General features: G+C 38.7%; 1 protein-coding gene across 1 annotated transcript in view; it reads left to right on the top strand.

Annotated features, from left to right (window-relative positions):
• LOC101874953 (guanine nucleotide-binding protein subunit alpha-14) overlaps window positions 1-26,610 on the top strand; it is a 58,513-nt gene that overhangs the window by 11,807 nt on the left and 20,096 nt on the right. Inside the window, 3 exon segments of the mRNA XM_034073037.1 lie at window positions 16,188-16,308; window positions 16,310-16,371; window positions 21,945-21,950. Coding sequence (XP_033928928.1) covers window positions 16,188-16,308; window positions 16,310-16,371; window positions 21,945-21,950 — 189 coding nt within the window.

Below are 26,610 nucleotides of genomic sequence, written 5' to 3'. Positions count from 1 at the left end.
TGCTTTGGCCTTTTGAGTTCAAATGTCAATATGTCAGTAATGGCGGTTTTGTTTTCAGGTTACCATGGTTTTCATTGAGCTCATGACCCAAAATCCTGTTTAGTTTTTTCCGGTTTACATGGGTGTGTATTACTGTATTTCAAATTACTGTATTTTCATGCTACTGGATACAGACATATTTTGAAGTCCTGTAAGGAATTTGTAATAGTTTCTTTGTATACTTACAGTCTTTTGAGAATCTTCCCCAGTGTCCTGAAAAACAGTTTTCTTTTGTAATATACCTGTATTTCTTGGCTAGGTTGTAAGTTTGCACTACACCTTCTATCTCCATATTAATTTTAGTGTTCACATAAAAATACAAGTGTCTTTGAGATCTTTCAGCTGTTATAATTATGAAGAATTCAGTACCAGTAGCTGAATGGCTCCTGCTTAGTTCCTTAGCATTAAACTCTTAATCTGTTTCTTACTTACTCTGTACAACAACCTGGCTTCTTTGAGGTTTGGCAATGGTTGTAGGTTTGAACTTAAACGTTTGAACCTAAAACACATTGAACGACTATGTGTTTGGTATTAGCAGCTGTGGAGAATGGTATAAGGGACACTTAAGCCTGAAGGAAGGATGATATGTGTTAACTAGATGTGTGCAAGTTTTAGGTAATTCAGTGATCACTTTAATTTAGGGATTTAATTTGCCATAGTGGTAGTACCTGTTGGGATGTAAATCTAAACCAATCTAATGCAATGATGAGGGATATTAAGATCATAAGTGGATGCAGATGGTTGGACAGGCATACAATAGCATGTGGTTCTGGCCTGTTACAGAAATCAGAGTCACTGTCAAGGACCTGCAGTGCAAATGGCTTTGGCTAATGTCAGAACCGCTGTAGAAGCTATGGTTTTTGGTACCTACATGCGCATAGAGTCTCATTGAAGGACCGTGTGGCATTATTCAATGAAGACTAGCTGGGAATTAACTTCATCTAGTAAGTGATACCATTATGGATATGGATATGGTTATGGATATGATTTGGGTTAGGGATCAGCTATGCAATCTGGACATCTATAAATCAATGGGTCCGGATGGCATGCACCCACGGGTGCTGAGGGAACTGGTGGAGGTAATTGCTAGGCCACTCTCCATCATCCTTGGTAAGTCGTGGGAAACGGGAGAGGGGCCTGAGGATTGGAAGATGGCAAATGTCACACCAGTCTATAAGAAAGGCAAGAAGGAGGACCCGGGTAATTATAGATCAGTCAGCCTTACCTCAGTCCCTGGAAAGGTGATGGAACAACTTATTCTTGACGCCATCTCTAGACATATCAAGGATGAGGGGGTCATTAAGAACAGCCAACATGGTTTTACCAGGGGGAAGTCATGTTTGACCAACCTTCTATGAGGAAGTGACTAGGTGGAGGGATGATGGTAGAGCAGTAGATGTGTTTTTTCTTGATTTCAGTAAGGCATTTGATACTGTCTCCCACAGCATTCTCATAGATAAGCTAAGGAAGTGGGGGCTTGATGATGAGGAAGTGAGGTGGATCAAGAACTGGTTGAAAGGAAGAAGGCAGAGAGTTGTGGTCAGTGGCACAGAATCTAGCTGGAGGTCTGTGACCAGTGGAGTCCCTCAGGGGTCGGTGCTGGGACCAGTGCTGTTTAATATTTTCATCAACGACCTGGATGAGGGAACTGAATGTACCCTCAGCAAGTTTGCTGATGACACTAAACTGGGAGGAGTGGCTGACACACCAGAAGGCTGTGTTGCCATTCAGCGAGACCTGGACAGCCTGGAGAGTTGGGCAGGGAGAAACTTGATGAAATTCAACAAGTGCAAGTGTAGAGTCTTGCATCTGGGGAAGAACAACCCCATGTACCAGTACAGGTTGGGGGTTGACCTGCTGGAAAGGAGTGAAGAGGAAAGGGACCTGGGGGTCCTGGTGGACAGGAGGATGACCATGAGCCAGCAATGTGTCCTTGTGGCCAAGAAGGCAAATGGCATCCTAGGGTGCATTAGAAAGGGTGTGGTTAGTAGGGCAAGAGAGGTTTTCCTCTCCCTCTACTCTGCCTTGGTGAGGCCGCATCTGGAATATTGTGTCCAGTTCTGGGCCCCTCAGTTCAAGAAGGACAGGGAATTGCTTGAAAGAGTCCAGCGCAGAGCCACAAAGATGATGAAGGGAGTGGAACACCTCCCTTATGAGGAGAGGCTGAGGGAGCTGGGTCTCTTTAGCTTGGAGGAGAGTGAGGGGTGAGCTCATCAGTGTTTACAAATACGTAAAGGGTGAGTGTCAGGATGATGGAGCTAGGCTTTTCTCAGTGATATCCAGTGGTAGGACAAGGGGCAATGGGTGTAAACTGGAGCATAGGAGGCTCCACATTGACATCAGGAAGAACTTCTTTACTGTAAGAGTGACAGAGCACTGGAACAGGTTGCCCAGGGAGGTTGTGGAGTCTCCTACATTGGAGATATTCAAGGCCTGCCCGGACAAGTTCCTGTGTGATGTACTCTAGGTTACCCTGCTCTTGCAGGGGGGTTGGACTAGATGATCTTTCGAGGTCCCTTCCAAGCCTTGGGATTCTGGGATTCTGTGATACTGTACTGGGACCTGGTTCATTAAATTCAGTGGTGTGGTCCTCTGAGCATGGGAAAACATCTTCGTCTCATAGGAGAGATTTTGGGCCTAGAGACAGAGGTTGGAGAATCATGTTCCTTAGAGTCAATTTTTTTTTCCCCTTTTCTTTTTTTTTAAATCACCTTCTTGAAAACAGTAAAACCGAGAAAGAGGATTTTCACTAGCCTAAATCAATTCACCTATTCTTTTACTTGATATGCTATATAATTTTGGTAAGGTGTAGATCTGATTCAGACGCTTTCTAAGTAACCTCACAGGAATGAGGCACTTACTTAACTGGAACCATTTCTTCCACTAACAACCAACAGCATAATGTAGCAGACAACAACATGGCATTCTTGTTATCTGATGGATTTTGTCAGTTTTAAACAAGTTTTTTCTTGTGTTTAATTCTCTTTCCTGCTTGTATAGTACTTACTATTGCACACACAACACCAGGAATATAAACTGTTACTGGCATCATCCAGGACATCCTGCAGCAGGGGCAGATTTTCCATTAGGAAGCTGTTTCACTGTTGCCTTTTATTTATTGCAAAAAAAAAACTTTTAAAATAAACAGAATATTTAAAATTTTAATGAAGAAGATGCATTTATATGATGAAATCTGATTAATATCTATTGTAAGGATTAAATATCCTGGGAAATTTGGTTGAAAGAAAAGATTAGAGTATACCTTTTGTTCTTCCTTAAACATGCGTTTGTTCTGGTGGATACATAGTCTAGTTTAGTGTAATGGAATGTGTAGCCTGGATTATCTCTGAAGCTCTTGTAGCCCACAGAGATTTGCTTACTAGTGCATAGCTACTTCTTCATTGTCAGCTAAGGGAAATTGGACATATATGGACACCAATGGAAACAATGATTGCAGGCTGGCTGGCCCAGCCTCCTTCCTTGAAGAAAGAGAACGGTGTCTGGAAAGGAGGTGGATTAGGATTAGGAAACTGCACAGCTGTGTAGGTCTGTTACATGATTTCTTGTAGTCAATGTTACAATGATTGAAAGGAGTAAACTTCAGTTTGTTAAAGTCAAAAGATAGATAGACTTCGCTGACTTTTCAAGGAAGATTCTATTTACTGTGAATATTGTAGACAAAAATAACAAGCAGATTTACCTTTTCCAGGAATACTTGTAAAAGTATATTTGGAAGCTAGTATACTTCATCAGAGAAGAAACATAATGATTTTTGTCTAGCAGCTTTAAAGCATAAATCAACAGTCCTTGGATGAGTTTGGGAGGAAAAAAAGAAGGTGAGGCAAAACCATGGAAACTTCAGTATGATCAGTATTATTCATCTTGATTCTTATTATTCAGTAATATTTTCATTATGAAGAATAATTTAGAAATTAAAAAGGCTAATGCAAAGTGGAGGAGCATTGCTCTGCCACTGTATGCTGTTTGCTCAGGCATACCTATTCTCTGCATGTTTGTCTCACTCTTCCTGTGTAAAACTTAATTATAAACTATGGCAGTGTTATCTTCATTTGAATTTTCATTAAGCTGTTCAGTAACTTACTATTTTGATAATATCAGGAATATATAAAACCGAAAAACTACTGGTCACGGTTGATAATATCCTTAGATTACTGCTTTTTTTCCACTGTTTGACTAGTTTTTCTGCATTGAATTGGAGATTATTCTACTATAGTTTCACTCCCAGTACTTGAGGCAGAGTGTTTTGAGGTTTTCTGTTTGGTTTTTTTTTTTTCCTGTGACTAAAACCAGCTGTAGTCCATCCAGAAAAGAGTGAGAGAGGTTTTTCCAGTTCTGTTCTGGGGCTCAAAACAGGCTGTTTCCACAAACCTACCATATTTTTTGCCTCTTACAGAAGTGGTGAGACTTGTTTTTAGCTGTATAGGGTAGTTGGTTTGTTTTGTCTGCTTTCTTGTTTAGTCTCTGGGAGAGAGAGGGAGATACATAAACATACAGAAATGAGAAAAGAAATGCCCGCTTATTTTTCTAGACTATATATTTGAACCTGCTTTACAGAAATGCCTTAGGCTTTTGAGCACAGAGATCCCTGGTGCTAAACAGAAGGGAAGCTGGGTGGCAGAGCAAGTTTTGACTGTTTGAGGATCATGTGTCAGGGCAGAATTCTCCTGGCTCAGTGAGGGCAGGAGGATTAATTTGAGAGGATGAAGCTAAGGCCAGTTTTGTTCTGAACATCAGCATCCTATTGTGAATGTTTATCGCATATTACAAGCATTTTTATATTGAACCTATTCCAGTGCGTCTTAGCACATTGGCAGCTTTATTGTTACAGATGCCATTCTTACATGAGAGATGTTACAATATCTTTTGTTGTGGAGAACATGTGGGCTTTGCAAGAAGTGCCCAGAATTCCAGCTGTGGTGGAGAGAATCGAAGAGGAATCAGCACAAGACTGAGTGCTCAGTTTGAAATATGGTTTCTGGTCTTCAAATTATGTGCCAGGACTCTTAATATGTAGTTCTTCATGAACAGTAAGAGTACTGGAGCCCAGATCATTTGTGGGTTTTTTGGCAGGGAAAAAAGATAAAATTAAAAAATGCAATACACTGTAAAGAGCTATAGGGTGATTGCTTGGAAAATTCTAGGAAAGGAAGCTGCCCTTTCACATTTATTCTATAGGACACTGTTGTAACAGAAATTTAGGGACTGCTTCAAGATGTATTAAGGCATTGATTATTAGTGTTTTTTCCCTGACAATCACCTGTTGCTTGATGATGCTGGCCAAAGTGCAGCATTAGAGTTGATTGAGGAAAATGATCTACTGAGTGATCTGCCTGTCAGAAGACAAAGCAATAGCAAGTCTGTCCTCTTAGATGGTCATATATGTTGTGGTCCAGCATGTTGGCTTTCATATATATTGTGAAAGCAGTTGGCTTTCATGTACCTTGGTATACCTTGTTTTTCAATGTGTGTTTTAGTTGTTGTGGCTTTATTTGTTGTCTTTTTTACATTACAGTTAGATTTCTTGGGATTAGTAGTAGCTTGCAATACTTATTTGCCTGAATGATTGCACAGAAATGCATCTAGAAACCTAGAGATCCAAAAAAACACACAGTCTCAATAAAAAAGAAAGATGAAGAGTGGGAAGAATATAGTATGAAAATATCTGTTGGGTCTTCATTATTTATTTATTTTATAGAATCACAGAATAGTTAGGGTTGGAAAGGAACTTAAGATCATCTAGTTCCAACCCGCCTCCCATGGACAGGGACACATCCCGCTAGACCAGGTTGCCCAAGGTCCTGTCCTGTCTGGTCTTGAACACTTACAGGAATGTTGTCTGCTTTGATTCTTGGGAAGACTGTTTCAAAAAGTATGAGCTAAAATGAGGAAGAAGGAAGAGGACTGTGGAGAAAACTAGAGAGGGGTAGGAGAGAACGTAGGAGAGAAGGGTGAAACTGGGAAGGGATAGAGGGAGGATGGATAGAAAGAGGGTCTGAGAGACTGCGAAGAGAGGAAAGTGGATTCCCAAAGAGCATCCTGTTGGTCAGTCTGCACACTGTGTACTTTCTTCTCTTTTTCCTTTACAATTTAGAGAACATGCTTTCACTTTTAAATCACAGCATTGTATGATAGAGCCTTGATGGTATTAATTTATTTAGCCGCTTGGTTTCGTTTGATGTGTGGTGCTAATACAAAGCTGCTTTCTTACCACTGGAAAAAAATCTCTCTGTATTCTTGTATCCTGCTTATTTTCAGATTTCTGCCACATGAGCTTCAGAAACAGAAGAATTTACTGGAGTTCTGCTATTCTGTTGCCTTTGAATTTGGTGGTGAGATGATAAGTTAATTAACTGCGGTATCAGCATTTTGTATGATACAAATGAACCTTCCTATTCAACATTAATTGTTAATTATAAAAAATCCCCAACATAGCAAATGTGTATTACATTTTTAACAATTACTTACCCCATTCTGCAACTCTTTATGACACTCTAGTCACATCAGTTATATCATGTTTGTGATGGAAATTCCTGTTGTTTGCCAGCATCTGCAGTAATAGTCTGGTGTGAGGGCTGTGCAGACAATAAACTGTCATACTGGCCCTGTTTATCACAGTGTTTCTCAGTCAAAGATGAGATTTCAGACTACCACTTCCTTAAAATATTTACAAACATGTTAGTCTGTATCCTGTCCATCACTAGACAGGCTAAATTCACTTTAAAGTGAATAGGATCCACCTATCTATGTCAAAGGCAGGATGTGGTCTTTTATGGAGCAAGGTTGCTGTGAAGGGACACGCACATCTTGGAGTCTGTTATGACAGAAAATCTCATTCCTAAGTATGTTTTGTGATCCATCACAGTTTGAAATTAATGTGTGTACTGGTTTCCAGTAATGCGTTCACTGGGAATTTCAATGCAATTCTAAATTTGATCATAGAGTGAGTACATTTATAGGGAGGTAATTTGCTATCTTCTTCTAATGACCCAAGACTCTAAAATACAACTTTTGAGTTTTGTTTTTTGTTCTGTTTTGTTTGTTTTGTTGTTTATTTTGTCACATCCCCACCCTAACCCCCCCTCCCCCCCCACCATGTGATATTTGTAAATGAGCATGTCTCACTCTCTGTACATTAGTGTTGTGAGGTGGCCTTTGCTGAAGTCAGTCACCGGCAAGGTGCTCAGGAGTTGTAGCCACAGCAGTAGAATTCTTGGCAGTAAGAACTGAGGAAGTTTTACAGAAAGTCTGTCTTCGATTTGTGTGTATGATGTAGCCAGTTTAAAATCAGTGGTTGGAGCAAATGAATGTAATCTGAAACAACTCCAGCAGCTCCTGATGGAGGAGCTTTGAATCAGTGTGCACATATATATAGATTATATTCCATTTTGTAACACAAGCTAGGCTTCAGCTTCTTGTTGCTGCTGCTTAGTAATGGCATTTTACTGTTCACAAAGTGCAGTCTTCACTGTTTTATGGATTAGTCTGGAAAAAGTACTCAAACTAAACCAGTAAGATTTTAAAGTAAGGTGTTAATCTGAAACAGGACACTGCAATGCAGGGGATGACTCAAGAAGGATAGATCAGTTATTGCCTTTCTTAGCTATCTCACAATAAGTAGGGTTACTGAGAGTTAATCTGTAGGCAATTTTTGCCTCAGTTGTGGTGTATTTTTGGTGCAAATGCAGTATAAATTTGCCTCATCATTCTATTTTATAAATGAATATACCAAAATCTAGGTTATAATGTGGACTACTGGGCATGGCTTGTGCACCTAGTGAGATGGCCTTAAGTAGCCATCCTGAGTTTGAAGTGGTTGGCCTCTGTTCTGTAGTGAAAGTACATTATTTGGGGAATATTCATTGTCAGTTAATTATGAGTAATATGAGACTGTTGTGATTTATTCAAAGGAATAATGTCTCATGATCTCTGATTAACAAAGTGATATTTTTCCCGCCATCTGCTAGTGTAATTCCTGAATTGTGGCATAAATTCAAAACATGAGACCTAGCTGTAGCTAGGTCTCAAGTTTTATACCAGTTTTATAGCAGTGAATTTGTATCTTAATGGAGTTTTAAAGTTCAGTAAGTAAAGAGACAGATGATTCTGCCTTACTTAAGGGAAAGGAACTGCGGTTTAGGAATCGTCATTCCTATAGAAATCTGTAAGTATTAAGGTAAATTATGCACACAACTTTGTCATGATGGTATTTTTCAGAGGACTCATTCAACTGACTTAAATGATTTAGTACTGAGTAACATTGGTGCATGAGAAAAAGGGTTCCTTCCATGTCCTGGTGATGCAGGACATGGAAATGGTTGAGGTACTGAATGTTCTCGTTGCCTCCGTCTTTACTAGTAAAGACATCAGAAGAGTATTCAGAAATCTACAGGCCCGGAGACCAGACAGAGAGTGTGAAGCAAGGAAGACATCCTAGGGGAAGAGTATCAGGTTGTAGAATAATTAAGCAAACTGCACATACATAAATTCATGGGCCCTGGTGGTGAGCTCACAAGTACTGATGGAGCTAGCCATGCTCAGTAATCTTTGTGAGGCCACTCTCAATAATCTTTGATCAGTCCTGCTGACTGGGAGAAGTGCCTGAGGACTGGAAAATATCACCTCCATCTTCAAGTACAAGGACCAAGAAACCTACAGGATGGTTAACCACCCTCAGTCCCTGGGGAGGTGAGGGAGCACCTAATCCTGGAAAACATTTGCACATTAATGACAAGAAAATCAACCAAGGTAAAGTCGTGCTTGAACAATGTGATAACCCTCTACAATGAAATGACTGGCTTGGTAAATGAAGGGCAAGCGGTGGGTATTGTCTAGCTACACTCTGTAAGGTTTCTGACACTGTCTGCCATAAGATCCTCAGAAAGAAGCTGATGATATGTGGACTGGATGAGCAGGTAGTGAGGTGGATTGAAAACTGACTGAATGGCCAGGCCCAGAGTGTGGTTATCAGTGGCACAAAGTCTAGTTGGAGGCCAGTAACTGGCAACGTACCCCAGGGATTAGTACTGGGTCCAATCCTGTTTAACATCTTCATTAATGATCTGGCTGATGCAGCTGAATGTACCTTCAGTTTTGCTGATGACATCGAACTGGGAGGAATGGCTGATAAACCAGAGAGCTGTGCTGCCATCCATACCCTCAGGATGCTGGAGAAATGGGATGACAGGACCCTCATGCAATTAAACAAAGGGAGGTGTAAAGTCCTGAACCTGGGAAGGAACAGCTGCAGGCAGTGGTTGCTGGCTGGCTGGAAAGCAGCTTTGCAGAAGGCACCTGGAGTTCCTGGTCGACGCCAAGCTGAGCACAACCAGCAATGTGCCAATAAAGCAACAAAGGCAAACGGCATCTTGGGCTGCATGAGGAGGAGTGTGGCCAGCAGGCTGAGAGAAGTGATCCTTCCCATGCCCCCAGCATTGGTGAGGCCACATGGTGGGTGCTGGGACCAACGCTGTGCTCCCCAGAGAGAGGGTTTCCCACAGGAGAGGAATAATCACAGAATCACTGAGGGATGTTGCTCCTGAGAAGTGCAAGGGTTTCCTATTTAAACTGTGTCCAGGTGCTACTGTCAGTTCCATAGGATACATGTGCACTTGCATTGTCTGTATCTCCTTTTCAATTTTTTTAATAAAATTATTTTAAAAATGCTTCCATTAGTTTCAATAGTAGCAGACGATTGAAGGACACTTTGCGGGGGCTGAGGGGTAGCTCTTGCATGTTAAGTGTATAATCTATTTCACAAAGCCCCATATTCCACGTGCAAAGCCTTGGAGAATTAGACTGGAGGTCGTGAGTTTTGGTTCCAGTGCTGATTTTGCTCTGGTGCTTTGTTTGGAGGTGTTCGGAAGGACTTAACAGAATGAAGAGTAACCACATGGCACTTTTATGGCACAAAAGACCAGAATAAGCTATGGAACTTTCACTTCATATAATTGTTCTTTGCTAATAATTTATGTATTTAAGCTTTTTTTTTTTTTTTTTTCCTAGGAATCCTGTAGTTGAATAGCTTATTTGCAGTCATATGGTCACTTCCACTTTCATATTTAGTAGCAGTAACAACACCAAAATAGTGAGTTATTTATGTGTCAAATGTGGTGCCAGAGCAGAAGCAGACATTCAGCTATATGTGTAGCATTAGTACATATGGATTTATAAATCATAAAAAAGTAGGTTTTGTGTGGGGTTTTGTTGTATTTTTTTTTCCTTAACAGAGCTTTTGTGGTGATTATTAAATATGTTTGGAGCCTCTCCCTCTCTTAATTTAACTTCAGAAACTGCAAACATCTTACTCTTAATCATGTTCCCTGTCATCAGGAAGGGAAAAGTCACCAGAAAGTGGCTGTAACGTAGGATTTTAGAATGAATGAGGACTGTGATTCTGGTAACCAATGTGGAATATGGTTCTGAATCCCACAGAATATGAATGGAGCTTCTGAAATAGCTGCTGGGTTTTGGGGGTTGGTTTTTTATTTTTGTTGTTTCCCTGTCCCTGTGCATCTGTTCCATGCCCTCACCCTCTTCCCTCCTCCCAGTTTGTTTATACATTTATGCAGGCGGCTGTATTGCTGGTTAGTAAAAAGTAATAGATAATACTTCAAAATATTGCCTAGCCCAAATATCAGGAATGCTCAATGGTAAATGAACAAAAGAAGGGAAAACATTTTATTTTTGGGTTATAGTCCTATTGGAAAAGGAACTAACTGGGTATATGTTGCCAAGATGAAATCTGCTTTGGCTTTTGCCAGGTCATTAAAAACAGTCTTGTCCCTGCGTTGTAGCAATGGAAATCGTTGTGGCTTTGTTTTTGTATAACTAGGAGCATTACATTGTGAAGCTAATTTCAGCATTTAGTATGGTACCTTTGGTAACTGCTGTGGAAGTAGTTTACAAAATGGGCAGAGTAGTCCTCCAGTATTACTGAATGACTCACAGAGATTTTCCTTTCTAATAAACCTCAAAAATTTCCTTGCTCCAACCTTACAATTTTTCTGTAAGTGAGGTTTATTTACTTAGACGACCTTTTCATTATGATGACATCTGGAGGTTAGATGGGGCTTGGAGCAACTTTGTCTAATGGAAGGTGCCCCTGCCCATGGCGGAGGGGTTGAAACTAGGTGATCTTTAAGGTCCCTTTCAACCCAAAGCATTCTGTGATTCTATGACATTTGTGCACTAGCAGCATTTAGTTCTGAATATCACACTGTTAATCCTAAAGTTATAGAAAGATGCTTCTTTTTTTCAGTCAAATAAGCCTAACAATTGCAATGCAAAATATTAGTTCAGTTTATAATGCAAGCAGCAAATCTCCCAATTTAATTACTAAATGTTGGTATTTTTATTCTTACAATTATTTCTGCCTGTGAACAGCTATTTTTGTTAATAAAAATGGCCATTTTTCTGTAAAGACTGTCAGAGAGTCAGCCTGTCATGCCAGCTTGAGATCAGAGGATTGAGGCCACTGAGTTTTTCATAGTCAGGTATTGCTGTAAATGTGATTTTGCCAGTGAACCTTTTCCATTGGTACCTCATAACTGGATGAGAGGTTTAATACTAGATTCTGCTCAATAGATGGCACATGGCATTGAACATTCCTTTTATAACCCTGTACCTTTCCTATTTTGCTGTAGGTATCATTGCTATTACAGAGCTGCTAATGGTGAAGAGCAACCCATATTTCAGTCATTTGAGCTGCTCAAGTGTGGATCCAGGTTTTACAGTAGGTTTCACACCTCTGCCAAATGTTCTTTAATGGCAGTAGGCTTAGCAGAAGTGGTTAGTTGGAACTGGTTAGAACTGATTTGTTCTGTCCTTAGCAATTACAGCCTAGTTTTATTGTGGCTGTATTCGGAGTTTGCTCATTGATGTAATTAAGTTGCACACACAAAGTCCTTAGGAGAATGAGAGTGCAAGGTTCTTTCATTTGGCGTTTTGAATTTTGTTTGTTTAATAACTTGTTGTTTCCTCTGCAAAGATTTGAGATATTGGACTTAGCAAATAAATCTCATCTGCTAAGGACCAGAGAGACAGTGGCCAAAACAAAGATAATGTTTTGTTCTTTGAATTAACTCTCAAAAATTCCAGTATTTCTTCTAATTGAGAAAAAGGATTTGGGTAGGTAACATCTGTGTGGCAATCATATGTTGGAAGCAGAGAGAAAAAAATTAATGCTTGAAGTGACTAGAAGAAGATAAATATGTGACATTAACAAATATAGTTATGTGTCACCTTTTGAGAATATTCTGTCTCTTGACCTAGTCAGTAAAATATGTATTCTATATTTTGGCAGTAATGATTCAAGAGATAATTTCATGAAGATAAATGCACTAAATGTATTCTGTGGAAGTGCTTACCATAAATGTCACTGAGGAGTAAAATACACTTTACCTTAATCTGTAATGTGCTATGACTGTTTACCCTGATTTGTATAAAAAATCAGGCCAGCAATCCAACATGGCTTAATCAGAGTGTTTTATTCTCAACTGTAAAGGTTACATTGGCAGTGAAAAAAGTTGGTGGTAGGGTTTTGATTTTAAACTGAATTGTATTTGAATAGTATTTGTGTTGACTTCTGAAAACTGACATCCCAGGATTGCCTTCCTGAGGGCTGTAATTTGTAATGTAGCATCAGCATTTTACTAAAAGAAATTCCTGCAGTACTTTGTTTCACATGTAGTCCAGCATATCTCTATGTTCCATCTCTCTCAAGTAAATGAATAGAATGCAAAAATTAAATACTGCAAATTTTTTGAAAGAACAGCTATATTAATCTTATTTTTACAGTCATAAGTATTAAATATCTTTTATTGCTTGATTAAAAAGTTGCTTCACTCTTTTTCTGATGATTGCTATTGGTGCTGTTACCTGGAGAGCAGAGCTGTGCTAGTGATGTGCTAGAGAAGGACTGTTGAAAAACATAGGAGATAGCTACAGCTTTGAAAGGAAGTCCGCAATGGATGATGCAAAATAGGAAAGAGTTATAGAGTAAGAATTGATGGTAGTGATAAATCTTGAGGAAAATGGCTATGATACACAAGTAATGCATGATGTATTACACTTTCCTAGGTACTTTGTGTTTTGTTGCTATTACTGTTAATGACTAGAGCCCTGCAGTTGCATTATCTTTCATTAAATTCGAACTATGGTCCGCTGTGGTACTGAGATATAGTATGAGTTTGGCACTCACAGTATTTTTCTGCTTTGCTATGTCTGAAGATGTAATGTTCAGAGGAATTTTTCCCTCTTTGTGCCCATATATTTTTGACATCTGGTGGTACTAAGTGAATATTACTGAAAGTTTGTTAATGAGGATTCTGTCTTTCCAGCAGTAGGTTCTTACTGGAGAAGTGAAGCAAATCATACAGCTCAGCCAGAATGGAATTAATTGTTGAACTTCTGGGAAATTACAGTGAAGATTTTAAGAAGAAATTATAACAGGTGTTTTTTTTCTCTTCCTTCATTTGGGGAAGAGCAAGTAAAGGCTGTCCATGACTCTCTTGTAGAAGCTCTGTTAGATAAGAAGGAATCACACTGGTGCTAACTAATTGGAAATGTAGAGAAAATCAAAGGTATGGTGGAAAAGGCATTGAGCAATTACAGGAGAAATTTTTCTCTTCAGTGTTAGTCAAGTTTTATAAGGATGACTGAAACTAAATTGCAGAAGTGTATCATGAGAGTTGGCAGTGAAAGGGGAGGTAAGTTAACTGCAGGTCAGTGCAGAGTAATACAGATGGAGAACAACTATATGACAAGCACTCTGTCTTTTAATTACTTACAGTACAGATAACACCATTATGTTCCTTCATAAATCTAAGATTTGGCAGCACCTTAGTATTCAAATTTTTGGTACTTCAGGTATATCTCAGAGGTAAACAGAGCTGAGAATGTTTCTATAGGGTCAAAGGGATGATCAAGCTAAGGAGTTGTCTTCCACCTGAGAACTGTTGGACTCTTCAGCCTAGAAAAAGTACAGCTGAAGGTGAATATATATGGTGGGTTGACCATGTCTGACTTCTAGGTACCCACCAAATTGCTGTATCACTCCCCCTTCTCAACAGAACAAGTATATATGATGAGAAAAATAATAGGTCAAGATAAGGAAAGGGAGATCACTTACACATTACCATCACAGGCAAAATGGATTCAGCTTATTGAAATTAATTTATTGTCAGTTAATAAGAGAAGGACAGTGAGAAATAAGAACAAATCTTTAACCACCCTTCCCACTTCCTCTCCCTTCTTCCCAGGCTAAACTTCACTCCCAACATTTCTGCCTCCTGCCTCTGTGCAGCACAGGGGCATGGGGAACAGGGGTTGTGGTCAGATCTAATGTTTAGTCTCTTCTGCTCCTCCCTTCTCATGCTCTTCCCCTAGTCATCCAGCCTGGGGTCCTCTCACAGGATAGTCATTCACAGCTTTCTTTAACATCAGTCCTTTCCTTCCCAGTTCTTCAACTACTCCAGCATGGGTTCCTTCCACAGTGTACAGTCCTTCAGGAACAGCTGCTGCAGTGTGATTTCCCTGAGAGCCACATCTGCCAGGAGCTTGTTCAAGCACAGGCTCTCCATGGTCTGAAGCTTCCTTCTAGAAGGAAACAGATACACATTTGTTCTCATGTGGGGTCCTCCATGGGCTATAGATGGATATTGCTCCACCACACATCTCCATGGGCTACATAGGGACAGCCTGCCTGCACTATGGTCTGCAGTATGGCTTTAAGGAGAGACTTCCCCCAGTACTTAAGAGGCACAGTAGGGCTACCAAATAGGATTCAGCTAATGAACCTCAAGCAAAGTCCTAACTTTAAAGATCCAGGGAGCGTATTGTGGAGGAACTGTCATATATTCTAGCCCCTCTTTTTACTCTTCTCTTGGCTACTACTTACAAACTTGTTTGGAGATGGGACACTGCCTGAATGGAGCCTTGGTGAGTCAGTGCAGATGCTTTTCTGCTGTAAGGCTAATAGGAAAGAATAAAGGAACAAGGCTTCTCTCCTGAAAAATGTTAGGAAATCATAGAATCTTAGAATGGTTTGGGTTGGAAGGGACCTTAAAGATCATCCATTTCCAAACCCCCCTGCCACAGACAGGGACACCTTCCACTAGAGTAGGTTTCTCAAAACCCATCCAGCCTAGCCTTGAACACTTCCAGCGATGGGGATCTGGGCAACCTGTTCCAGTGTCTCACCACCCTCACAGTAAAGATTTTTTTTCCTAGTATCTAATCTAAATCTCCCTTCTTTCAGTTTAAAGCCATTCCCCCTTGTCTTGTCACTACAGGCCCTTGTAAAAAACCCTCTCCAAATGTCTTGTAGGACAGTTTTAGGTTCTGAGAGGCTTCTTATGGTCTACCCAAAGACTTCTCTTTTCCAGGATGAACAAGGGCAACTCTTTCAGCCTGTCTTCACAGGAGAAGGTGCTTCAGCCCTCTGATCATCTTCATGTCCCTCCTCTACATTGTTAAGATTCTGTAAATTGGCTTTAAGCAATATGTACATGCAAAATATTACATGAATGATAGAAGTTCATATATAACTTTGTAATATCAATTTGTTAGTTGTTGGGATTTTTTTAAATAGGATCAGTAATTCACAGAGTATTGACAGTAATGAAAGTATTGTTTGTAATTTTGGTTAACATTTTTACAACCAGTATTCATGTAAGAATTGGTGGAAATGTGAAACTGAGTAGTATGGCCTAATGATGAAATGCTTTCCCAAGTTCAGTATTAGTGCAGGCTTTATTGTTAAGGTGTAAATGATTCATAAGCTTTGTACCAACTTCTCAGTATTAAGGAATTTTATCCTTACATGAACCAAATTTCTTTCTTTTGTACTCACATACCTTGCTTTTTTTATAATCTGACTTCTACATACAGAATGCTTAGGTTAAACACTGTAGGATGTATTATAAGGTACCTTTACCAAGTAAACTCTCCCAGACTCACCAATGCAATTATTTTGACTAAAACAGTGTAGATTATAGAGAATGGAAAATTTACATTGTGCATGCTCAGATGGGGTGCACATCCTTCTATGTACATTTACAAATATTCTCAACTGCCAGGATTTGCAAATGCAATACTTTTGTTTCTCTCCTCTTTCCCCCTCTTCCAAGCACAGGAGAGAGTGGCAAGAATACATTCATTAAACAAATGAAGATTATTCATGGATCAGGTTACATGGAAGAAGACAGGAAGGGCTTCACAAAACTGGTTTACCAAAATATATTTACTGCCAATGCAAGCAATGATTAGAGCCACAGATACTCTCAAGATACAGTACACATCAAAGAGAATGAGGTAAGACAGGAAAAAGAAAATTCTAGTTTTAGTCCATGACATTTCAGTCTGTACGCAAATTATTTGAGTCATAACTTTCTACAGGCAGAACCTTAAAAGTCCTATGTGTCTTGTGGGGAGTTTTGTGCCCTGCTGTCTCATTTTACACAACAGGTTGAGAACAACAACTACTGGGAAGAGAAGCAGGATGAGAATGAGTGGGATGGAGCTGCCTAGGAAGGGAGGAATTTTCGAAGTTGAAAGGTGGTAGCAAGTACCAAAAAAATAAAATTGTTTTTTGAAATCCAAGTTGTAGATTTAGAATGATAGGAATGTGCAGGCAGAGCCTGGTGTTCAGTACAGCTCCAGAACAAGGAGTTTTGGGCTTGTTGCAGGAAAACATCAGATCTGCTTGACACTGGTATACTTTGAAACATACCACCTAGAGCACTTTTGTGGGTTTGGTAGCAACCTTTATGTACTTAAAAAGCTTGAAAAAGTAAAGAGGCTTTTCCAACCATTTTTTAGTTTCTGTGTATGTTAGAAAATGTTTAAAGTAAAGGACTGGGAAATTAAAATTCTTTTCTTTTTTACCACAAAAGAATAGATGGTGTTAGCAAAAACGAATTTTGGACTTCAGAGAGCTGAGGTATTAGGGTAGTTTTTTCCTATATGAGAAAAATATTCCAAGGGTTAATAAGTTGTTTCTTGTAAAACAAATTTAGATCCTTAATAAGGCAGCAGTTACAGAAACACCAGATGTGATGGTGAATATACTTTGTCCTAATTCAGATTTGTATGTTTTGATGAAAAATGCTTATAATCATAATCTATTTGAAGAAATAAATTTGCACCACCTCTTCTGTTTGTTTTGGGATTTTAGTTTTGTTTTGTTTGATTTTTTGGGTGGCTTTTTGCTTCCTATTAAGAGCAAAATAAAAAGACTTAATAATTCTGGGCTCTGAGAACTGAGCTGGATGCATTTCCATAGCACACTATTCTGGCTAAATTATGTTCTTGATGATAAGTGTGTTGCTGGTGTCTTCAGATTCAGAAGATTATAATGCTATTTTTCAGTTACAGGGAGGCAGGATTTAGTTTTGTGCTTCTTTATTAAGGGTAACAAGCTGCTAAGTGATAAGAATACAGCTTGGCAAGCTCAGCTTCAGTGGCATTTAGAAAGCAAAGTAATTTTTGCTTTACACACAATGAAACTCTTGAGACACAACATGAAAATAACCACTCCAGTCGCTCCAGTCACTTTGCAGGAGACTACTGCAATTTAATCTTTCATTTCAGTGATGAATATAATGCAGAGTTCAATAGATACTGTAATTGCCTTTAATTAAAGGATCTTAAGCCTGTAATGAAAAACAGTTGACAACAACAGTGATAAACAGAAGAGTTGTGATTCTGCTGTCATAATTGTATTGTAAAGGTATGTCCAGTGGCTGTACAGAAGTAGTACAGCGTGCTTATCCGCATTTTCAGTATGTCTGTCATCTTCATGACATGTCTTCTTTTTAATGAAAAATTTGTTTCCCTCTAGCCATGTTATTAATTTTTGTTTGTTTGTTTGTTTTCCTTGTATCCATTCTGTGCTTTGTCCAGGTCAGGTTTTCTCCTCTGTGGGTCCTGGCATTATATGCCTGCTGAATATCTTAATTTAATGTTTTTGTAGTGAAGAACAGATAGTTCTGTGTAGACTCTCTCTTCCCTGTAAGTGTGACATATCTCAAAATCCGTAACTTATATATGGATAGTCTATCTTAAAGTTTGCAAATAAAAGCAAGTTCTGTAGAAGGTGTTTGAAAATGTTTCTTATTGCTGTTTTCAACTGTAAGTATTTAAGCAAATGGCCTGACTTTCTACAGATGCTGCATTGAGATGGGAAGGGGGTTTTGTTTTGTGTTGACTTGAAGTGTCTTGGATGAAGTACTTATCTATATAGGCATGCTTGACCTTTAATTGAGCAGGCAGTTTTTACCCTAACTTCAGGTGGTGGTCTTTACAATACTTTGTGTCACCTTCAATTTGAGGTTGGAAGTTTTGGGTACGTTTTAAGCATAAATCTTGCAGATGTTTAGGAACCTAATAATTCAAGGAATTACTATAGTACTATCTAAACTCTACAGTTTTTGTGTTGGGATTCCCCCCCTTTTTTCCCCTATTAAAATGACTCAGTAAAATTTGTTGCTAGAGGTGAACTAGGTGGGGCAGGGAGAGAAGCTGGAGTAAGCAATATTTTTTTTATATATACGTTGCTTTTTTCTGTGTTTTAGAGTGGAAATCACTAAATTGGATGTTGGTTAAGTAGCCAGTTACAGTACAACATAATTTACTGCCTCTGAGGGTAGTAATCTTGTGTTGTGAGGGTTTGAATCTACGTCTTCTTTCCATATGATAATAGGGATTGCCAAAAAGCAAAATGAAAGTTGATTGCAGCCTGTCTGTTGGCTTCTTCGAGAAATTGTGATTGAGTTAATGTGAATATTACATAAATGATAGAAGGAAAATACATGGGATAGCTGGGAAGTAGTGAAAGCTCCTTTTTACTCTGCAAATTTATTGTTTTTAATCAATTTAACTTGTAGGAAAAGAAAATCTCAAATGGGAGGAAAAAGATACCAGGTGATGATGGAGGAAGGGAAAATACAGGATTTCATTTGTGAGAATACATCAGTCTTAAAAAGCACATTTAAAAATATTTATTGGTTGCTTGACTGTGCCAGGCAGTCACATCTTGTTGGATTATGTTAGTTTTTGCTGTATCACAAATAGGCAGAAGAAACAAGTTATGCAAGCGTATTTGAACTGGAGATGCAGAAGAGGTTTTAAAATACTAGTTCACCAAAACTTTTCCCTCATCTTCCAAACTAAAACGTAGTCTGTATCACAGGAAAATTACTCTCTTTTCCTTCTCCACTTAAGGCAACATTAGAAATTTCAGACAATTTGCATTAAAAAGAATAAAATATGCACTTAGCCCACTGGGAAGACCTTTTTATATAGCTGTTCAGGATAAGGATCATAGAACAGGAATTCAGTCCTACTCTTGTGGGTTGGTTTGTTTTTTAGAATACCTTGGTAAGATGACATGCATATGTTTGCAGTTAACAACAAATCTTTGTAGCAGTATGAACATTTAGTTTTTTCCTAAGGAGAAAAACAGAATTCTGTGGAAAATGCATTTCAGAAAGAAATCATTATGTTGCATCTCCGGAACATTCCTTGTTTTCAATAAGTACTAATCTGGTGTCCTTCTGTCTTACAAAGATGTCCCAGCATGAGTGTGTGTCAGTGTATTTTTCTGAACAAAAGAAATACTACAGTGCCAGTTCAGTTGTACTGGACAGATAATTAACTTATGTCAGAAAAAGGGAATGAAAAAACACAAGTACAGTAAAATGAGATTTGGGGATTACTGAATGAAGCCATGTAGCTGGGACAAATGGAAAACACAACGAAGAGTAATTATTGGTTGATTTCTTTCATGGTGTTTGTTCAGTCACAAAATGTGATTTAGCTGCTCATGCATGAGCATGTAGCATCATACACTTAGACATTTAGACACACATCAGACCTCTTGCTTCCTCCGTGGAAGGGCATAGGTTTTTCTCATTGTTTTTTAAATTTAAAGTAATTTTTTTTTGCGTGACAATATGGCCTTATTCCAGTGCAGGAAGATGAAGTATCAACTTTGGGTGATTAAAGATGTGTGCTACTTTACATGAGCAAATATAAACTTGTTAATACTGAAATAGCTGCTCTCCTCCTAGAAGTCAGTGGAAAATTTACCACTTCTTGGATGACAACCTTCCCTCACACACATGGTATGTACTTGTACTCAGTTGGGACTGTGTGCATGCATGTTTGTTGACATTAGAATATATGGGACTTTCTGAGGATGTGTGGGGAGTTTTTGTTTGCTTGTTTTGCATTTGGGTTTGGTTTTTTAGGACCATATTAATCAAAATGCCTTATTGTATGTACAGATTACCAGATCCCGAATGGGACTGTTTCAAGTAATAACAATGCCTTAAATGGTGGAGTTCTTATTTGATATGTCATACTAAAAATGTGTGCTTATAAACAATAATGCTAGTTGCTAATTATTATTCAGAGACCTACAGGATAAAGCTGTGTGGGCCTGTTAATATATGGACCATTTTCTTTTCCTTTAAAATCTTCTGAGCATCTTTTCTGTGCCATCTTGTTGATGGGGGTGAATACTGTCACTTGTTTCATTTACTTATCCCTCACAATACTAAAAATTGAGTTTAAATAAATGTGAATGGCTACATTTAGGGGGTTGGGTTTTTTTATTTCTTCCTTTTCTTTGATAAATTCTGAATCTGCCAGCTGGCTGCTGTCAGATTTCCTTCCTAAATTGTTTCTAGACAGACCTAGATGCAAAAGCAATACTGACATGCATTTTCTCATTTTTCTTAGCATGAAAGCTGCATCTAGCCACTTCCCTTTTCTTTAGTGAAATCACTGTTTTCATTTATTCTTCAACATAATTGACTGTTGGCTATAAATCTTCAGGTATTTCTTTACCTTTTAAAGTCTCAGAGATACCAGAAATCCAACAGAGTTTTCCTTGAATATATTCACTAATTCATTCCAAGTTTTGTGTTGTCTTCTTGTTGTTTAGTTCAAGGTGAAGTTGGTTTTGGTTTGTTTTGTGGTTTGGGGTTATTTTGGTTGTGGGTTTTTTTCCTCCTTTCTGTCAGTAAAACCTTATGTGTAAGTTCTAATTGTTTTCATTTTGCTTTTGGTATTTTGCACTTGGGGAAACGGTTTAGCTTACGAGAAACAGAGCTAACCTTTCCAATTATTTCAATTAATTATAACTGCCTTTTGCATGTTTTAGGGAAAAAACACTTAAAACACTGTAACTGGGGTAATATCACAAACAGAACAGCAGAAAGGAGAAAAAAAGTGTCTTAAAAAGAGTATACATTTGAGGTTTTCTGGCAGAGAAATGAAAGATAGAATAAAGACTGGAGGTATGCTTTGGATTTCTAAGAAAGTTTGGGCTGAATTGACTCGCTTGAGTCTCTAAACTGAACTGCATTTGTACTAGTGGTTATTTTTAATTTCTTAGGTCTCCTAATTTTTGAGGTCAGTGCATGGTTTCTTCTTTAGAAGGAACATATTTTCTCTTAAAATACTAGCAAATGTATCCATACCTTAAATTCTGTTGTTTTTATGTAAAGCAAATATTGGTGGATACTGAGTTCATAGTGAGAAAAGTTAAAAGTTTTCTAACTATTAATAGAGCCTGTGCTTTCATAAATATGAAAGTTTGGCTAACGGTACACCAGTAAATGTACCATAATCAGGTATTTCTCAGAACCAATAACTTTATTAGACTTTTTCCAGGAAATGTCATATCTGTATCTTCAGAAATTCATTGAGGCTTTTTCACTTGACATGGCCTCTTTTAAGGTAACTTTAATAGTAACTTTATAGTTACTATTTCTATGCAGCATTTAGCATAACACGCAAAAGTACACAAGCACACAGCATGTAAATAACCAGGCTTGATCTTCAGTGCAATTATGAATAATTGGGCAGAAGTTCTTCAGCCAGAAGTGAATTCACTGTGCCTAGTGCTCCTCTTATTTTACAGTGTTATAAATCTTACTGGCATAAATAATACATATAGATAAGAAGTGATCTGATAATGAAAATGAAGGACAGCGGTGATAGGCATAAATAATTAATGATGTAGAGCTCATAAGTGAAGACACCAGACTTAGTTTTGTGCTTTGATGTAAAGGATTGTGTATAAGGGCACAACATACATATTCTACTAGAAGGATATGTAGAAGTGGTTAAGACTTTTTTGGCTTTTCAGAGCAGACTTTAATGTTTTGGAGACCAAATATCCTTTCTGTTTCCCATACTCCCTCCTTTGTAACAACTGAATAATTCCATTGGTGACTTTGTGTCTGTGAAAGCATTCTTTATTGGCAACTGACATCAAGGGAAGCTTGGTAAACAGGTCTGCTAATGATGTAGAGAGTGGAGCACCATCCAGTTATTCTGTGCTGTGGGTTAGAGATTTGAAAAGTGGCAAAACTTTGCTATAGAGGCTGAAACAAAGTCACTGTACAAAGGCTTCTGTGGATGAATATGTTTTGTTACCCAGCTTCTTGTCAGACCTCTCTGCTTCTCCACCAGAATCATGCACCTCTTGCTCTGTCACTAAAGTTCAGTCTGGCAGGTTCACATCTGTAGTTCACACAAGAAAATTAACCAGGGTTTGTCTCTCGGAGCCCTTGGTCAGCAGAATGAGTTAAAAATGACTCTCAACCAGAAAGCAGCAATAAATTGCCATTTTTAAATGATTCGTTTGTCAAACGCTGTTAGAAGATAATGCGTAAAATGACACACAGATCTGCATTTGGGGGTTTGGAGTGGGGAGCCAGAGGTTGTATCAGTTCTGAGAGGAAGATACTTAAAAATGTGTGTCACAGCTGGAGGATTTTGCCTCTTGCAGACAAATGACTGTGTAAAAGACACGTTCTCTGTGTGAAAGGCTGTGTGACTGTTTTTACTAACAACGTTTTCCAGTTCATTTTTTCTTTCTTTCTTCTTTGCATACTTTGCTTTTTAAAAGATAGAAATGAGTAGTGCATACTGTTGAAAACTCCTAATTCTTAGAAGAAAGATGAACTTTTCTATAGAAATATTTACTGTAATATGGGACTTACTACTTGCAGTGGAAAATCTGAGGATTATTTTTGTAACGGAAATTTTAATGGGTATTTTTCTAAAGAAAAACTGTCAGAATTCTATGTTGTTTTAATTAAATCTCTTAATGAACAGGAAGACAAATAAATTAATGCAGATGAAAAGACCAGTTAGTAACAACTCAGCCAAAATCATTTAAATCAGCATCTGCTAGCATGGTAGAAATGAAAAGCCACTCAAAAAAGAGAAGTGACTTAGAAAGTCCTCCAGGCATGCTCTTTTCTTAGTGTTAAAGCCTGTGACACATTTTGTAGATTTATGATCTGCTGACAAAATTATTCTTTGGAATAAATTTGCCACAGTGAAGAAATATTTTTAATGTTAATCTATTTCCTAGCAAACACTGTGCTGCCATTTTTGGTTTGGTTTTGTTTTGGGTTTTTTTCCCTTACATGTATTGAAACATGATGCATATTGCTCTTTTCATGAATTTAACTTACATATTCGCACACTGTATAAAGTGTTTCTAAGGACCATTATATTCATGCTGGTCAACAGGCCTGTATATTTGACCCTCTTAAGTCTTGGGGTCTTTCAGATCATTTTTTGGGGGCAGAGTATGCTACTCTTGATGTCTCTTAACATGCTCCCAGTTTTTCTCTTCTTTCAAGCCATTTTCACATCTACAAGTTTGACTGAGAGATTTTTATTAATAGAAGGGTACTGATGCTAACTCTTAAACATGCACAGCACTCATCCATGTTAATGGAGTGACAATCTCTGACCAGCTTGCAAGCCCTCTGTCACATATCCTGTATTGCAGCTACCTTGGCAGAATTTCACATGAACACTTATATTTGCACACCAGTGTCTGAGATACTTCAGCATTCCAGTTACATATTCAAAACATGTGTGCTACCATGAGCTACAGCTTGTCTCTGGGAAAGAGTTGGATGTCATGCACAGTTGATGGCTAATGGAAAAAGAGACAATAATCAGAAAAAGAGGAGGGTTTCTTTGAATGACGTCCAGAGGTTTCTTCCAACCTCACCTATTCTGTGATTCCATTAACTCTTCAGGGATGGGGATAGATGGGCCAGGGAGAAGGCCATCAGAGCAGTGTTGGAAGAGGTAGCCTGGGAGGTGGGTTATGAAAAAGAAGTCCAGAGGGGATCTACAGCTTTAGAGCTTTAGTGAGCTTTGTCAGCAGATACCCAAGAGGTCCTTCAGATATTTGCTGGCCTAATCTCTATAGCTGTGAGTCACAAAACCATGTTTTCTGTGTTAATTAAGTGTACAGCAAAGACAGGAATATCTAGCATTGTGTTTGTTAGTTTGAAAGGTACTTGACAAGAGATTTATGAAAACACCAGGCTTTTCTCCTTGCTTTTTGTTTTGTTTCTTTTGCTTCTACTTAAAGGGGCAATTGTTGTCTGATGAGCAGAATTAAGAAGGTAATTATACAGGTCTACAGGCACTTTGAGTGTGCAAAAAGAAAGCTGCGAAAGGTAAAACCCTTTTTCTGCTTTAGCAGAAGACTGGACTGACCAGACTTTGTTAGGCTCTCTTTTCCCCCAAGAAAAGTAGAAAAACCAGTTTTTTTCAAGGATAACCCCTGTGACCACAGGGAATCTTAAGGTATTATTGTACAAAAAGAAGTAGTTGGGATAAGGAATCCGAAGGCAGCTGGGGAGGCTTAAGATAAAGCTATAGGAAACCCAGAAAGAGCAGGGAATACAGAATGAACTAGAATGAGGAGTAGAAATTCTAAAAATAAATAGTTTAATATTGTCTAAGTTAATATTTTATTCCTAGTTGTCCTCTCTTAAATTCCTGAGTTTCTCCTTTTCCTTTTGATGCTAGATAGGTGCTAGTAATTCTCCTGCTCCTTCTCCTGCTCCGCTGGCTCCTGCTCTGTGTTCCTGCTAGGAAGAAAACAAGCTAAATATGTGGAACATAACACACATTGTGGTGAGGTACTGGAATGGGCTGCCCAGGGAGGTTGTGAATGCTCCATCCCTTGACAGTGTTCAAGGCCATATTGGACAGAGCCTTGGGTAATATGGTTTAGTGTGAGGTGTCCCTGTCCATAGCAGGGGGGGTGTAACTAGATGATCTTAAGGTCATTTCCAACCCTAACTATTCTATGATTCTATGAATTGCAAGTGGTAACTTTTCTTAAAAGTATCTGCTGACTGCTCTTTTTCTCTTATGCTATGCAAATGTGTCCCAACAGTGCTTGGCACAAAGACGAATTATAGAATGGGCTGGAGAGATGGTGTTGTGATTATCTGCACTCATTTCATGTACAACCCAGACCATGAGACTTCCGTGCATTCCAGCTTGGCTGTTTTTCTGAAAGTTATGCTCCAATTAAAAGTAAAATAGGGATCACTGTAATAGTAAATTCACTTAAATTCTTGATTAAATTATTCCAGTGGTTATTTTCATAGGAGTGTACGGAATAGGTGCCCTGTTCTGTTCGGTGGCCACCTTCCAGTTTTGGCATGTGGATACTGTTACATATTTACTGGTTATCTTGAAAAGTTATCTGTTATTTTCTGTTCTGCACTTTTGAGTTGCTTATTCTCTTTGATTCCTTAACAGTTCCAGTTTTCTCATGAAGGTACACAATAGGCGTGGCTCCAGTCATTTAATCAGGATCAGTTCCAAGCTTCTTCATGCTGTAGGCTGCCACGGAAAGGACTCAGTCAGAGACCAATATGATCAGACAAAAAGCCATTTATTGCAAAGCATTAACTCCTTATATACTATTGCTTACACACACCTACAGCAATTTGGCATATCATGATTGGATACTTGTCTAGAAGACCCTTAGTGACTAACATATAACTGGTTAAGCACAGGTGTGAGAACTTGACCTCGAACGCTTGCCAACAGTCCACAGTTCTCATCACTCAGTGAATTACAGCTTCTTCTTATCTTGCTTGCTTAGGCTTCCTCGGGCCTCCCACAGCCTTGCTGTATCCCTCAGAGTTATTCAGAGCTCATGTACCAAATATCCATTTTCCTGTGAGAACACTGCCTCCACAGTAGGCTAAAAATCAAGAGGCAGAGCAGCTAAGCTAGCTTTTCCCCAAGTCTCAATGTAATAAGATGTGTGGCTTGGAGGGACATGAGGCAGTTGGGAAACTTTGCTTTCTGGTTTGGTTGTGCATTCTACATTGAAATAAATACAGTCACAGTGGAGCAGTCAAAATAGAAAGTTAAAGTTAAGAAGGAAATAGAGATCTCTGTGCCACTGTATGATCCTCCTTTTACCTAAGCCTGTGTGGTTCTGGTTCCCCATTGCTAAAACTGTATAGCAGGCCTGGAAAAGGATGAAGAAAGTTATGAAATAGTTTCTATGAAGATAAATCACTGAGAACTGGTAAAGAGACAGGGAAGGAGTGGTAATAATGGTCTGTGAAACCTGAAGTCTTCATTTCTTCAACATCAGGAACTGTAGAGAACCAAATGAAGACTGAAAGCAAAGCAAGGTGGTTCTTCACAGAAGATTATTGAAGCTTTGGAATTCCTTCCTGTATGATTGCA

This window comes from Melopsittacus undulatus, chromosome Z (assembly GCF_012275295.1).
Source record: "Melopsittacus undulatus isolate bMelUnd1 chromosome Z, bMelUnd1.mat.Z, whole genome shotgun sequence".
NCBI classification, from domain to species: Eukaryota; Metazoa; Chordata; class Aves; order Psittaciformes; family Psittaculidae; genus Melopsittacus; species Melopsittacus undulatus.
Note: the sequence above shows the minus strand (reverse complement) of the source record. Positions and strands in the feature narration are given on the sequence as shown.